We start from the raw sequence: 16,111 nt of genomic DNA on the forward strand, positions 1-16,111 counted from the left end.
GCCCCCCCACCGTGGTGTTTGTGTGGTCAACGAAACCCAGAAAAATCTCGGTTTTCATGGTCTGCCCCAGACCTTAAAGGTCTGAACCACCGCGCTGTTTCATTTAGAATTTTATTCTAGGTGTGGAAATGACCTCTTTTAAACTGGCGCCAAATCTGTAGAAGGGCCCAGAATTCATTTGCAGCTTAGGTCAGCATTACTGTGAACGGAACTATATGGGTAGAGCTAGTGAGGGGTTAGGCTTGGGGTGAAAGGGACCAAAAAACCAATTAGGGAAAAGACGCTCATCTGCGAGACTTTTTGTAATATAAATGCATACAAAGAGAGCCTAAAAAATGTTGATATGTACGACATGATAGCCGCTAACGAATAGAAATATGTGTACAGTCATTATGGGAACGAATGATTAAGACTTGTGGGTGGGTGGGGAGGGCGTAGGGAGTGGGTGTGGGATTATCCGGGAGGAAGGAGACCCACATCCTGGCTCTGTGCTTCGTGTGTGGCCTTGAGTTCAGGATACTGGTAGCATTATCTAGGTCTTTTTCCCTCCTCATACTTGGTTGGCAAACTTTAAGATGTTTTTGGAGTTTACTGCCTTCCTATGTCGCTTTTCACCCAGTATTAACTTATTTTGTCCATTTCTTTCTAGTAGTGGATTGTATTTTTTGTTCTCTTTTTACGAAGAGGAAACCAAAGCTGACTTGTTGATTATCACAGAGCTCAACACTTAACCTAGATGTGAGATGCTACTGTTTTTAGTGGCTAAGCCCGCACTAGCATGGGTGGTAGTGACCCTTTCCATTGGTTCTTGGAGAATACACCTGTCAGATATACCTACTAGAGTGAACAGAAGAGTCTTGCTTAAGTCACAATTGTTATCCAAATAGGAAATTTGCATTTTATGTGACAAAAGGCAAACTAACTGTCCTTTTTTTTTTGGTCTGTTGGCCTGTCTTTAATACAGTCATTTACTGAAGTGCACATATATTTGAATATGACTGTATACTTAATGTACATTTTATAATGTTTTAAATGCATGCATTAATTATTTTTATGAAAGTAATATTCTATTTCAAATATTTGAATAGCAGAATGAGGAAAAATACAAATATATCGAGTTCAGCTACATCAGCATTCAGAAATAATTGATATCATTTAGGCATTGTCTATATAACTGTAATGACAGAAGATACGCAGTATTTGCTTTTTGAAAAGTGAGCATTTGTTATAAGCTATTTTTGGTTGCCACAGTCTTCATAGCCATTATTTGTAGTTGTCATCAGAGTGAGTATGCTTTATTTATTTCCCTGTTATTGGGCCTTTTAAGTTGTTGCACCTTAAATAAAGCTGTGGTGAGTCTAGGTCAGCATATGTGATAGATACAGATATATTAGTAAGAGGAACATTTTCATAGCTCCTGACCTATTTCCAGTGTTTTTTTTTGAAAGGATTCCCTGAGTTTATGCTTCATAAACTACGTATGTTGAGAGGCAGTGGGACGTGTTGCCAGAAAAAGAAGTTTCGACAGTAGAGTGACAGGATGTAAATTTCAAACCCAAACTTAGTTATAACCTTGGGCAAGTTACTTTGGCTAGTCTGTAAAAACAGTAAGTTAATAGTACCTCCCTGATAGCATGGTTGTATGGATTAAATGAATCATTATCTATAAAGTGCTTCCAGCTCTGCCTATTGTTACTACATGCTCAGGTGTTAGCTGTTATTTTATTGGGAGTTGTGCAAAAGATGGAATTTTATTTTAACTAGAGTTAGGCCACATTTTAAGTACTCAATATGACCATTTTATGGTTTAAATGCTTTATTTAAGAGTCAGTTATTTTAAGGCAGTTTTTCAAAAGCAAAATACTTCCAGCTTCTGTAGAAAGAAAGTGTAGTTACAATGGATGTCTTTAAGTTGTGTCTGTCACCTTTGCCCAAACATTGGAGCTTAGAGACCTGGAGGAAGGCTTCCAGATTTGAACTCCATTGAGAAACATTGCTCTGGAGAATGACCAGCAATTTTTTGAAGAGTTATTTTGAAGTGACATTCTCTTTTTTTCCCGAGTTAATAATTCATATCTATAAAAATTATTTCTATTATTCTGTAGTTTCATGAAACAAAATTTGTATTTCAAGTTCTAGACTGTTGATTTTGACATAACATTGTATTCAAAAGTTTACATATGCTTAATTTCACAAGAGGGAGAATGATACTGAGCAAGTACTAGTACAATTCACTTTTAACTTTTTATGTCAAATGGAATAGTAGTACCATATCTTCATCATCCTGTGAACATGAGATTCTGTGATGTGCTGAAGCTGCCATTTAAAACACCAAGAATTAGTTTTTCTTGGGATTAAGATAGCTGTACTGCAGTGTAACTTGAGTGATTATTAACCACTTTCAAATGTGTGCTTATTCAGTGCAAATATATTGATCACCACCTGGGAGCTGCACGCTACTAGGCATTGAGGAACCAAATGAAGATAAGACGTGGCACTTAAGGAGCTTAGAAGGGGGGCCATACTTATCAGTGGGGGAGTGATTATGAAAGGCCCCCTTTCCCCTTGAGAAGTGTCCCAGATTGGGTGGTAAGTTATATGATCATTTTAACTTAGTGTCTGATGGAGAAGACTGACAAATGGACACCTGCAACATGTGTTTGTGCTGTGACTGGAGGAAGCACTAGGTCCTGGGAAGGAGATGGGATTACCTCACTTTGCTCTGAGCTGGGGATCAGGAAAGTTTTCCCTAGCAAGAAACATTCGATCTGAGTTTTTACTTTTAAGTTGATTATTCTCAACTGTTAACATAATCTCTTGGTCTGGTGAAGAATCAAGATATGGAAGACATGAAAAGGGATCTTTGGGAGCATTGATTTTCAGATTTCCTTTGTGCATTAGAATCCCCCTGAGAGGCTTCAAGAAAATACCAGTAGCTGCCCTGATCTCCAGAGATTCCAATTTGATTGACTTGGAGTGGGACCCAAACACTGGTAGTTTTAAAAAGCCCCAGATGATACTAAAGTGCAGCCAGGATTTTGAATTTTTCAGCTAGAACAACAATGTCATCTAGGAGAGGAGATAGGGAGTGGGCCTGGAGAGTTCATATGAATTGCCTGGGATCACGTTTGGTGAGGTGTGGTGCAGTACACAACACTAACATATCTGCCTCTTAATTTCTGGCACCAAACCCTTTCTGTTAAACTGCCATCTTGCCTTGCATCATTATCCTGATGCCACTGTTGTCACCAATGATCATTGCCCCTTCATTGTTCTGCTTTTGGCATAACCAGAGTGACCCACCTAGCACTTGTTCTCTAACTATGGGTTAATGGAGCTCAAGATAAACTAAAAGTATTTTAATAACTTTTTTTCATTTAAAAAATGACAAAATTTAATTCATCATGCCATTCAGGTCTCCCTTTTGCCTTCACAGAAGTCAGCCTCGTAGGCCATTCCATGTATTGCCAAGAGCGCAGTATGTTCCCGAGGGGCACAGGGACTTTAGAGCTCCAATTGAAATGTCGGTGGTAATGGGCCAGTTTCGTATCACTGAGTTCTTTTTTTCCCTCCAGTTTTATTGAGATGCAATTGACAAATAAAAGTGCATATATTTAAAGTATACAGTGTGATGATTTTATATAAGTATATGTTGTGAGATGATTATCACAGTTAGTTAACATCCATCACCTCATAGTTACTTTTTTTTTGTGAGAATGCTTAAGGTCTACTTTCTCAGCATGTTTCAGGTGTATAGTACAGTATTAATTACAGTAACCATGCTGTGCATTAAATCTTAAGCACTTAATAAGTAATAAGTTCTTAGATTAGGAATATAATAGAGAAAACCAGAAGTTGGGTTTATTTTCTGATTTTCATTAAGCTTTGTGTATTTAACTGGCTAAATATTCTTTGTTGCTACCTTTTCAAATGTAAGCTTCATAAAGGTGTAAGCTTCGAAAGGTCATAAGGTCAGTGTTGATTCTTTATGAATAGCTACAAGTGCCTGAAGTTACAAGATACATATTGATGTATTAAAGTTTTTGTTTAGGTATAAACTGCATTTATATTTTTTAGTGCAAACATAAAAATAGAAACATTTACTTGTTCTCACATATTTCAAATAGTTGTAATTCTGTGATTAGTCTTATAGTAAACTAATATTTGTTGAACACTTATGTGCCAGGCACTCATACTTGATAAATAAATAGTATCATTATTAAGAATGTACTGTTACTCTTTTGGTTTGTTATAATATGGAACATGACTAATTGATATATAAATCTTTTTATTGTTTTTTTCTTGCTTTTATCTAGAAAATGTATTTGTGTGTGTGTGTGTGTAATAGTTGAGATCACTCAAAAGGCAATAAAAATTTAGGTTTTTTGATATACATGTTAACTCTTACCTTTCATGATAGTTACTATGTTGTAAGCCATATTCTTAATGGAGTGTGATTTTTAGGTATTATGTTTGAAAATAGAGGGTTACAACAGAAGGAATTTTATGACTTCATTAATATCTTTAATGGTAAATTAGTCTTAGTAAATACATAGAGTATTATACAATTATCCCAAGATTTTGTTCAGTCCTAGTTTAGACAACAATTATGTTCTTTCAATAAAAGCATGGAAAATAATGGTACTGGGACGACCACCTACTGATACATTTAGTAATTAATTTTATCAGTTTAAAAGACACCCTTGTTCCCTTAACCTCCACCCAAAGTATGTGACTGTTCCACACATAACTAGAAAACAAAGGCCAAATTTGAAATATCACTTTAATATTAGTAAACGTCCTTAGGAAGGCTGTCAGGGAAACTGTAAAATCTTTTGCCTTTTAATCATTGACTTTCTAGGAAAGCATATTTAGAACCATGCATAATTAGAGTCATGAATTTCCAATATTAATAATGGAGAGAAGAAATTTAAAAATCTTTATTGAAAAAAATAAAGGTCAGAACTTGTACAAATGAAAACATATATGTGATATTGTTAAAAATGTAAAGGAGATTGACAAAACTTTGTGGATTTGTTTTTTAAAAGTATGTGGAAAAAAGTAATAGTTTTAGAGTTAACAAAATATAGTTATAAAAATTCTTAGGGATTGTTGATTAACTCAGTGTTCATCTAATCCCAAGTTGAATACTGTGATTCAGAAAATTATTAAAGCTGTTTAACATAAAAATACATTATAGAAATGTAGAATATGGTATAAATAATGTTTATATAGCTTTATAATATATTTGAATAGAAGTATCATTTCTCTACAGATGTTAATTTATATTGAATTCAGTTGACTTGTTTTAGTTTAGGATATAATTTTAAAAAATAAATAATATATTTTTCTTTTTGATAAAGGAGGAATAAATTCCAGTGAGTATGAAAATGTATCAAGAGAAAAGGAAACGTCAGAAGAATTTGAAGCTAACGCTATGGCTTCTCTGATAGACATGCCATTTGCCACTATAGACATTAAAGACGATTGTGGAAGTAAGTACTGAAAGTGAGACTGATGTGCCTATTATCCAGGTTACTTGTGAACAGAAAACAGGGAAAAACACCAATGTATTCTGCAAATGTTTACTGACTGTATGCTCTGTGCCACTTACTTTGCAGTTTTAGGAAGAACCTTGATATGATTTGAAAAAAGTTTTATCTTGACTGGGTTCTATAACTGGAGGAGCCATAAGAGATTAGTTCAGTCTCCCCCAGTGTGGGGTGCTGTCTTACAAGGAACATCTAGTCCAGGTGGCAGAAGGGGCTGGACTGGCTGGGCTTCCAGGTCCCTCGCCTGCCTCCGTGGATCTAGACTCCATCTTTTTAGGATCCTCATTTACTCTCAGTGTTTAGCTTGCATTTTGAACAATAAAGCCTGGCGGTCGTTTGAAAAAAAAAAAATTAGTTCTATCTCTTCATTTCTAAGAAAAAGATGAGACTCAAGAAGTTAATTAGGTAAATTTACGCGATTGCATTCGATTCCTGGTTTTGGCTCAGGTCATGATCTCAGGGTTGTGGGATCAAGCCCCCCCTTTGGGTCAGCTCTCAGGGTGGAGTCGGCTTGAGAATCTGTCCCGCTCCATCTACACCCCCCTTTGCACGCAAGTGCTCTCTCTCAAAAAAATCTATATATTTTTTTTTTAAAGGAAAGAATTCCTTACAGAATCTGTGATTTCTGATTCATTAGTCCTCTGAACAGCTATGATCTTGGGAGACAAAGGCTGTATATGATGCTGTGGGCTCCCATGGGGAGAGGATGTATCAGAGAGGCATCTAGCCTGGATATGGGGTGGTGGGTGTCCTAGAAGCCTTCCTGGAGGTTTGATAAGAATAAATGCCTGAACTCTCCAAGGTTCTTTCCTCTATACTATCTGTCCTTATACTTAACTAATCCTCTGTATTTTCTATGGAATGATGAAAAAAGTACAGATTCTTTTATTTTGAACGCATAAAATGAATATATCTATCAAACACAATCACTTCTTTCTGATTTCATTACTTTCTCTAATTTGAGTGTAAAATAAAGAAGACTTTTACTACATGCCTATGATGAACCTTTCCCATCCAACCTTCCCGCCTCTGAGCCCCATTCCTATCTGAATCATTCCCATTGGAATGCTCTTAAGTTAAGCCGAAACAAGCGGTAAACTTGTTCACCGTGCCAGCCCTATGTACTTGGAACTTGACATACCTGATGCAGAGCTTATCTATTTGAACAGACCGCTTCTAATTGGGACTGACTACAAGCTACCCCAAGAATCCCCGGGAACAAATACTATTTCTGAAGCTGCTGTATTGTAACTCCTCTGGTGAGGACAAACAGTGGCTACTACAACCAGGAAGAAGGAAGTGGGTGTGTTTGTGGCTCTGTACTCCTTTCCTCCTCTGAATGGTCTAGCTGCTGCTTCAGAGGATGGACATTGGGAAGATTGGCCAACACTGTATACAAATAGGATCTCTTCTCTGTAGTATAGGTTATATTTATTATTAAAGAGGTATCATCTGGAGTAAGTCTGGCTCAGGTCAGTCTGCACAAATCCATTTCTCGCTGTATGGTATACTACTTTTCCATAGTTCAGTCTTTTTTTTTTTTTTTTAAGATTTTTTTATTTATTTGAGAGACAGAATGAGTGAGAGCGGGAGTGTGAGAGGGGCCTGTGTCAGAGGGGGAAGCAGACTCCCTGCTGAGCAAGGATCCCAATGCAGGACCTGATCCTAGGATTCCAGGATCATGGCCTGAGCCAAAGACAGTCGCTTAACCGATTGAGCCACCCAGGCGCCCCAGTAGTTCAGTCTTTGTGAATAAGAGGTCTTTGTGTTTTAGTCTAGACTCCAAACCACGATGTACAATATTATTTTTGTGGGAAGATAGATTTCAAATTCCAAGCTCCAACTTATAGTCAGTATGGTATGAAAGAAACAGAAAACTTATGTTCTGAGTTTTGGTTATTTCATTTTCTACTCATGTAACCTTGGACACTTAAACTGTATGAGCTGGGCTTTTCAACTGTGAACCTGTGGGTAAGTTCCTCCTGTTTCTCCTGTTTACCTCAGATGAGAGGAGGTAATGTGTGTAAGAGGTCAATTAAACTGTAAAATAATGCACAAATGCTATTTATAAAAGCTTTGAAATATATCTCTTAGTTATTTGGGGACAACTTGTTCTGACTCATTTTTACAATAACATTTATTAAGACACGAGAAACAAATACTAAAATTTTTTGCCAACTAGAAGCTACTAACTAGTTTTTATGAAATGAGATTTTTTTTTAAAAGATTTTATTTATTTATTTGATGGAGAGAGAGATCACAAGTAGGCGGAGAGGCAGGCAGAGAGAGGGGGAAGCAGGTTCCCTGCTGTACAGAGAACCTGACACGGGGCTCCATCCCAGGACCCTGAGATCAAACCTGAGCTGAAGGCAGAGGCTTAACCCACAGAGCCACCAGGCACTCCAAAAACTGGGAGTTTTGTTGTCAACCTTTAAACTTAAGAGAGATATAGTGTTTGTATCCAAAACACAAGAGAACTGGTTTGTGGCCTGAATGGACTTAATGTGGCTTTCTCTTACATTTAGTAACAAGGAATATTAATCAATTTACTGGACTGTGGTAGACAACAACCTTAAAATTCTCAAGTTGCTGGTTGTTGCCTTTGGTTCTTTCAGTTTCCTTTGGTGGGTGGAAATTGTGAGTTAACTGCCAAGAAATACTTGCTGATAGAAACGCTGGCAGAGTGATGAGGAAAGTCGTGCTAACAAGAACGTCGTGGGAATGAGAAGCCTTGCCAGTAAGAAAACTCCTCCCCAAATGCTTGGTTCCTAGTGTCTTAGTTGCCAACTGTGTTACCTTCAGTGTGGGTGCTGCATCATGATTAGGTGTGGTCTGGCTGGTTGAAATGGGTCTTTGCATTTTTTGTTAGTTTTGTTTTTGAGGAGAGACTATTTTATAGAATTATTTGTTAGAATATAAAATGTATTTGGGGTGCCTGGCTGGCTCATGCAGTTAAACATCTGACTCTTAATCTCAGGTCTTGATATCAAGGTTGGGAGTTCAAGCCCTTCATTGGACTCCCTGCTGGGCATGGAGCCTACTTGAAAAAAAAAAAAGAATATAAAATGTATTAGAATATTATGTTGAATTAAATATGTAGAATTATATATGCTGGAATATAAATAGACACACTGGAAATAAAATATCCTAATTTGTGCATGAAAAAATCTCTTTGAAATATTGAAGAAGCCATACAACCTGAGCCACATGTTCTGGCTCAATAGGTTGAACATATTCTGGGGGAAAGTGTAATGTTTATGAGTTGTTGACCTTGGCCTGGATGGGTCTGTTCTCTTCACAAGGTGGAAGGGACATTGGTCAGTTGGTTAGAAACCTAGCCAGTCATCCAGAGAAATGCTTAGATTTGCTGTTAGTCTTGCCTCTGAACATTGAATGAGAGTCTACAATGAAGAGTCATTCTCCTGCTGGTGGGAATACCTTAGTGTGCTTTCCATGGAGAATAAATCTGTGGAGAACTTTAGTTTAATTGACTCAGTTCTCTCCAGAGAATCATAGTCTTGATAATAGTGATCATGCCACATTTAAATCAAGATAGAAAATAAAATATTTGAGTGATTTTTTTTTAAGTCATATATGTGGAATTCAAGTCTTATATCATAGTTATAATTCTTATTTTACCTCATATAGAATTCTACCCTTGTAATTATTGGAGATTTTAAAAATGTGGAAGATTATATTATTTTTTTACTTATTAGCTAATACCATTAAGTTGTATTTTAAAAAATACTTTAACTCTTAAATATTTTAAAATAGCAACTGAAATCTACCTTTCCCTGAAAGATTTTTTTAGAGAAAAATGTATCAAATAAAGATTGAATCACAATATCTGGTATAGTAAGTGATTATCCAGAGTCAGTTTCAACTTTTTTTTTTTTATTTATTTGAGGGAGAGAGTGCACGTGTATATGTAGGGGGAGGGGCAGCAGGAAAGGGAAAGATTATCTCAAGCAGATTCCTGCTAAATGTGGTCCTTGATGCAGGGCTCAGACTCACAACCCTGAGATAATGACTTGAGGTTTAAAATCAAGAGTTGAATGCTTAACCAACGGAACTACCCCAGTGCCCCTGCTTTTTAAAATTAAAATAAAAAAATTTTTTTTTAATGTAATCTCTATACCCAACGTGGGGCTTGAGTCCATGACCCCCAAGATCAAGAGTTGCTTGCTCTACCTACTGAGCCAGCCAGGCACCCCTCCTGAATCGATTTTAATAAAGGATAAATTGGGGGTGCCTGGCTGGCTCAGTTAGAAGAGCATGTGACTCTGATCTCAGGGTCATGGGTCTGATCCCTTTGTTGGGTGTAAAGATTACTAATAAAATAAAATAAACTTAAAGAAAGGTAAATTAGGGCACCTGGGTGGCTCAGTGGGTTAAGCCTCTGCCTTCGGCTCTGGTCATGATCTCAGGGTCCTGGGATCAAGCCCCGCATCGGGGTCCCTGCTCGGCAGGAGCCCTGCTTCTCCCTATCCCACTCCTCCTGCTTGCGTTCCCTCTCTCACTGTGTCTCTCTCTGCCAAATAAATAAATAAAATCTTTAACAAAAAAAAAAGGTAAATTATATTCTATGTCATCTCTGATTGGGGAAGCATGGAGTATATAATCCAAATTTTTATGAAGGGGCTTAAGGCAAATATTTGTCTCAATACAAAGGTTTTATATCTTTTCCTTTAAACACATGTGTATACACACACAGGAAAACAAATAAAAAATTGGAAAAGCCCAATGAATACATTACTTCATTCAACATGCATGTACTGAGTATCTGCTGTGTAGCAGGTACTCTTGATGCTGGGTAAAGGAGGTAGAAGATCAAAATCAGTCAGTACATAGATATTTGTAGAGTTATCCAACCTCAGAAGTATTAAAGGATCCATGTTAAAATATGATTGTAACTTATCAGATTGTCAGTATCTTTTTAAAACAATACTCTGATTTTAATGTCATGTCCACATTGTTTGTGACGATGTACTCTTTAAGTCCGTTTAGAATGGAGTTCGTTGGGGTTTCCAGCAATGTTCAGATGTGGGATAGACCCACTCAGGGATTCCCAATGTAAAAACATAGTCTTACATCCAGAAAAAAAATTATTCATAAATATATGTGTCACAGCGTCTTTTAAATAGTAAAAATAGGGGCACTTGGGTGGCTCACTGGGTTAAAGCCTCTGTCTTTGGCTCAGGTCATGATCTCAGGATCCTGGGATCGAGCCCCGCATCGGGCTCTCTGCTCAGTGGGAAGCCTGCTTCCTCCTCTCTCTCTGCCTGCCTCTCTACCTCCTTGTGTTATCTGTCAAATAAATAAATAAAATCTTTAAAAGAATAGTAAAAATATTGGGAAAAATACCCCACATGTCCAAGATTAGCAAGTGAGTGAACCAGTTAGACTAGTGCCTTAAATCACGTTATGAAAAGAATTTTTCTGAAAACTATCCTACAAGAAATATTTCCTACCTAAAATACAAAGTGAAAAAGTGGGGGAAAAAAGTATGGGTGTTTGTTTAAAATTGCATAAATACTTTATGTGACCTGTCACCAGAATTCATAGTGGTTGTGTTAATATAGTGAGTTTATGAGTAATTTTTGTTCCTTTCTCTAGTTTTCAAATTTTATGAATATTTTTTGTTCTTCTTATGAAAAAAATAACAATTAGCCAAACTGTGGAAAGAGTCCAAATGTCCATCATCTTATGAATGGTTATGGAATGGAATGGATAAAGAAGATGTGATATGTATATATATGTATATACAGATATATGTATATAATGGAATATTACTCAACCATCAAAAAGAATGAAATCTTGCCATTTGTAATGATGTGGATGGAGCTACAGTGTATTATGCTAAGAGAAAGAAGTCAGAGAAAGATGAATACTGGGCTCCCTGCTTCTCCTTCTACACTCCCCTGCTTGTGTTGCCTCTCTCACAGTGTGTCTCTCTGTCAAATGAACAGATAAAATCTCTAAAAAAGGAAGATGAATATGATTCCACTCATATGGGGAATTTAAGAAGCAAAACAGATGAACATATGGGAGAGGAAAAAAGAGAAGGAGGCAAACCATAAAAGAGACAAATTTTTAAAATATTTATTTGAGAGAGAGACAGAGAGAGAGAGAGCACACAAGCAGGAAGAGGGACAGAGGGACTAGCAGACTCGAAGCTGAGCAGGGAGCCCAAGTGAGGCTTAATCCCAGGACCCTGAGATCAGGACCTGAGCTAACACTGAATCAGACGCTTAAGTGACTGAGCCACCTAGGTGCCCCAGAGACTCTTAACTGTAGAGAACAAACTGAGGATTGATGATGGGAGGTGAGTGGAGGATGGGCTAGATGGGTGATGGATATTAAGGAAGGTACTTGTTACGACGAGCACTGGGTGTTCTATGTAAGTAATGAATTCCTGAATTCTATTCTGGAAGCCAAATTGTACTGTGTGTTAACTAACGAGTTAAATAAGTAAAAATTTGAAAAGAAAAAAAATGGTGGGGGGCGCCTGGCTGGCTCAGTTGGTTAAGCAACTGCCTTCAGCTCAGGTCATGATTCTGGAGTCCTCAGATTGAGTTCCACATCGGGCTCCCTGCTCGGTGGGGAGTATGCTTCTCTCTCTGACCTCTTCCCTCCCATGCTCTCTTTCTGTCATTCTCATTCTCTCTCTCTCTCTCTCTCTCGCAAATAAATAAATAAAATATTAAAAAAAAGAGAAAAACCTGGAAAAGAAAAAAATACAGTTAGAGTTTATAAATGTGCTTAAAAACTTGTTTTTAAACATGTAAGCTTCACTGATTCAGTAAATAGAGAGGTAGGTAAACTTATTCCTCTTGGATCTTGTCCACTAATGTTATTCCTAATAGTGTTGGACTGTGGTGGTTATAGCTACGGCTGTGGGGTCAGACTGGTAGGGTTTTACACTTTTTCTTAAAAAGGTTTTTTTGGGGTTATCTGGCTGGATCAGTTGGAAGAGCATATGACCCTTGATCTCAGGGTTGTGAGTTCAAGCTCCAGGTTGGGTGTAGAGCTTACTTAAAGAAATAAACAGGGGTGCCTGGGTGGCTCAGTGGGTTAAGCCACTGCCTTTGGCTCAGGTCATGATCGCAGGGTCCTGGGATCGAGTCCCGCATCGGGCTCTCTGCTCAGCGGGGGGCCTGCTTCCCTTCCTCTCTCTCTGCCTGCCTCTCTCTCTACTTGTGATCTCTCTCTGTCAAATAAATAAATAAAATCTAGAAAAAAAGAGAAATAAACAGACTTAAAAATTTTTTTGGAACTATAATTAACATACAACATTTTATTACTTTCATGTGTACAACATACAGATTGAACAATTCTGTACATTATTCTGTGCTCATCATGGTACATGTAGTTACCATCTGTTACCATACAACGTAATTATAATATTTTGACTCTGTTTCCTATGCTGTACTTTTCAACTCCATGATCTATTTATTTTATAACTGGAAGTTTGTACATCCTAATCATGTTTATCTGTTTCACCCATCCTCCCCTCCCCTCTGGCAGGTATCAGTTTGTTCTCTGTATTTAAGAGTCTGTTTTCCCTTTGTTTCTTTGTTCATTTGTTTTTTTACGTTTTTATACGTGTAAGTAAAATCATTATGCATGTAAGTAAAATAAGTAAAATCATGTAAGTAAAACTCTGTCTGACTTATTTCACTTAGCATAATATCCTCTAGGTCCATCCACGTGGTTGTACATGGCAAGATATCACTCTTTTATAGGGCTGAGTAATATTCCATCGTGTGTGTGTGTGTGTGTGTGTGTGTGTGTGTGTGTATAACATCTTTTTTATCCATTCAGCTATCCATGGACACTTGGGTTGTTTTCATATCTTTGCTATTGTAAATAATGCTGCTATAAACATAGGGGTGCATATATTTTTGTATTAGCATTTTCATTTTCTTTGGATAAACACCCTCTGGTATCTGCATGTGGATTGAATGCAATTTCTATTTTTAAATTTTTAACGAGCCTCCCTACTCTTTTACACAGTGGTTGCACCAATCTACATTCCTACCAACAGTGCACGAGGGATCCTTTTTCTCCACATCCTTGCCAACACTTCTTATTTTTTGCAATTTTGATTCTAACCCTTCTGACAGGTGTGAGGTGATATCTCATTGTTGTTTTGATGTGTAGTTTCCTGATAGTGATCATGAGCATCCTTTCAAGTCTGTTGACCTCCTCTTTGTCTTGGAAAAATGTCTCTTCAGGTCCTCTGCCCATGTTTTAATTTTGTTGTTGTTGCTGTTGGTCTTGAGTTGTTCATTGTATATTTTGGGTATTAACCCCTTACTGGATATATCATTTACGGGTATCTTCTTCCATTTAGTGGGTTGATTTTTTCGTTTGTTGATGGTTTCTTTTGCTCTATGAAAGCTTTTTATTTTTGCTGTGATCCCAGTGGTTTATTTTTGCTTTTGATTCCCTTGCCTGAGGAGGCATCTAGAAAAATGTTGCTAAAGCCAGTGTCAAAGAGGTTACTGCCCATGTTTTCATTTAGTTTTATGTTTTCAGGTCTTACATTTAGGTCTTTAGTCCAGTTGAGTTTATTTTTGTGTAGAGTGTGAGAACGTGGTCCAATTTCATTCTTTTGCATGTAGGTGTCTCGTTTTCCCAGCACCGTCCTCCTTCACTTTCTTATTGTGTCCTTTGAGCAAGTGTCTAAGCTCAGTTTCATTGTCTATAAAATTAGCGTAAAATTATAGCTATTTCAGGAGTTGAGTGGATTCAACTTGTTAATACATGTACACTTCTATTAATCTTACCCCAATTTTTTACCTAAGTGTACTTGCTAAATTGAATACTTAAACAAGTTTTCATCTTGAGAGCAATATTCTATAATAACATTATTGAATGCTTTCAGCATATTGCTGACTGCTTTATATTTTCTTATTTAGTCCTCAGAGAAAATGAGGGAGGTAAAACTTTTAAAGAAAGTTTTAGTAATTTGCTATAAGGGAATATAATGATATGAAATGGATAGGTAATATTTTAAGTCACAAGTTCAGGAGTTTTAAGAATGATTACTTCAAAGATTTTGATTGTTTACAGAACAAGGGAAAAAGAGAAGATTATCAAAACAAAGAATCTAGTTTGTTCCCAACCTTTTGGCTAAGAGGAAATATGAAAACAATCAGCCCACAATGACAGATGGACTACCTAATTAATTTCTCCCATAATTCATTCTTGTGGGTTTTTTTGAAGTAATAAAACTTAAGGAAAAATTGGATAATTTGCATAAAATGACATGTGCTTTGGATAAGAAAACTGTGCCATGGATCAGAAAACTGTAGCCTTTATTGACAAGACCAGATTAATTAGAGCACATTGAAATGGTTACTGAAATCATTATGAAAATTAACAATGTAATAAACTAAATTTATGAGATGAGGTTATGAGCTCTAATCCAGTGAAAGATCCAGGGCACATGGCCAAAGCATTCTTTGTTTTATTTTTGTGATCGCTGATCTTTAATACTTTTATATGTAAAATAGATAATTGTATGAATACTTTGGTCATTATTATTTTCATATAAAGTAAATTAAAAGAACAATAGCAAATTATACCAACTAAGCCAGCCAGGCACCCCACAAAAGAAAATTTTAGCTAATCCAATTGAAAAGAAAGTTAAATAGTTGTGGATAAAATTAGAGAAAGCTAAGGGAATTTAGAAAATCCCTCTACATCTTTATTTTTACCAAGAGATTTGTTTGTTTTTAAGAGGTTGTATTTTGGGAAAAGTTTTCAATTAGCAATAATCGCGCCTCGGATAAACCTCATTGGCTATGATACTGCCACTGCGCAAAGCTTAAGAGGTTGTATTTTGAATTGGGATTTTATACTATGTCATTCTCATGATACCAGAGTTGTTTTTAAAAATTAATTAACAAATAAATTAATTTGAGAGTATAAACAGGGGAAGCAGGAGAGGGAGAGGCACACTCCCTGCGGAGCAGGGGCTCAATCCCAGGACCCTGGGATCATGACCTGAGCCAAATGCAGAGCTCAATGGACTGAGCCACCCAAGTGCACCAATATGAAAATTGTTAAGAGTATTTAATATAACTATTATCTTCCAAGATTGATTTTCCTTCTCTGGATGTCTGTAAAATGGACTTATGGAATGTTTGAAATGGCAAAAACAAGTTGTTACAGGAAGAACATTTTAATTTTAAATAGATAACATATAAAACAACTTAAAAATGCTAAAAGCCTTGTGGTCTCTTAAATACCATGTTTTAAAGTCTGTTTATATTGAGTAAAACACAGCAGAAATGATTGTGTCTTATTTCACACTAAGGATACATTTTACATTGCCACCCAGTACACACGTGTATGCAGAAACCTTGAACTTCATGGAACAGTACTTTTATCTGACATTAGCAATGTACTGTCTATACTACTTGTATTCTATCCTACTCCGTGGTATTCTCTTACGTTCTCCATTTTATTCCAGTTCATTCCCTTCTGCCCCACCCTATTCCATTCCATTCCATTCCATTCCATTCCATTCCATTCCATTCCATTCCATT

General features: G+C 36.8%; 1 protein-coding gene and 1 pseudogene across 4 annotated transcripts in view; one reads left to right on the forward strand and one right to left on the reverse strand.

Moving 5' to 3' along the window:
• AKAP7 (A-kinase anchoring protein 7) overlaps positions 1–16,111 on the forward strand; it is a 154,120-nt gene that overhangs the window by 470 nt on the left and 137,539 nt on the right. For 2 of the 4 annotated variants that reach the window (XM_059400730.1, XM_059400731.1), the window contains exon 2: positions 5,364–5,495. In XM_059400730.1, the coding sequence (XP_059256713.1) occupies positions 5,364–5,495 (132 nt within the window). Of the gene's footprint in view, positions 1–2,520; positions 2,590–5,363; positions 5,496–8,167; positions 8,290–16,111 lie in introns of those variants that run through there. The other 2 variants (XM_059400732.1, XM_059400733.1) reach the window with 2 other exon arrangements.
• LOC132018919 (U4 spliceosomal RNA) lies at positions 15,262–15,388 on the reverse strand (annotated as a pseudogene).

Source organism: Mustela nigripes, chromosome 5, assembly GCF_022355385.1.
Source record: "Mustela nigripes isolate SB6536 chromosome 5, MUSNIG.SB6536, whole genome shotgun sequence".
In the NCBI taxonomy this organism is placed as follows: Eukaryota; Metazoa; Chordata; class Mammalia; order Carnivora; family Mustelidae; genus Mustela; species Mustela nigripes.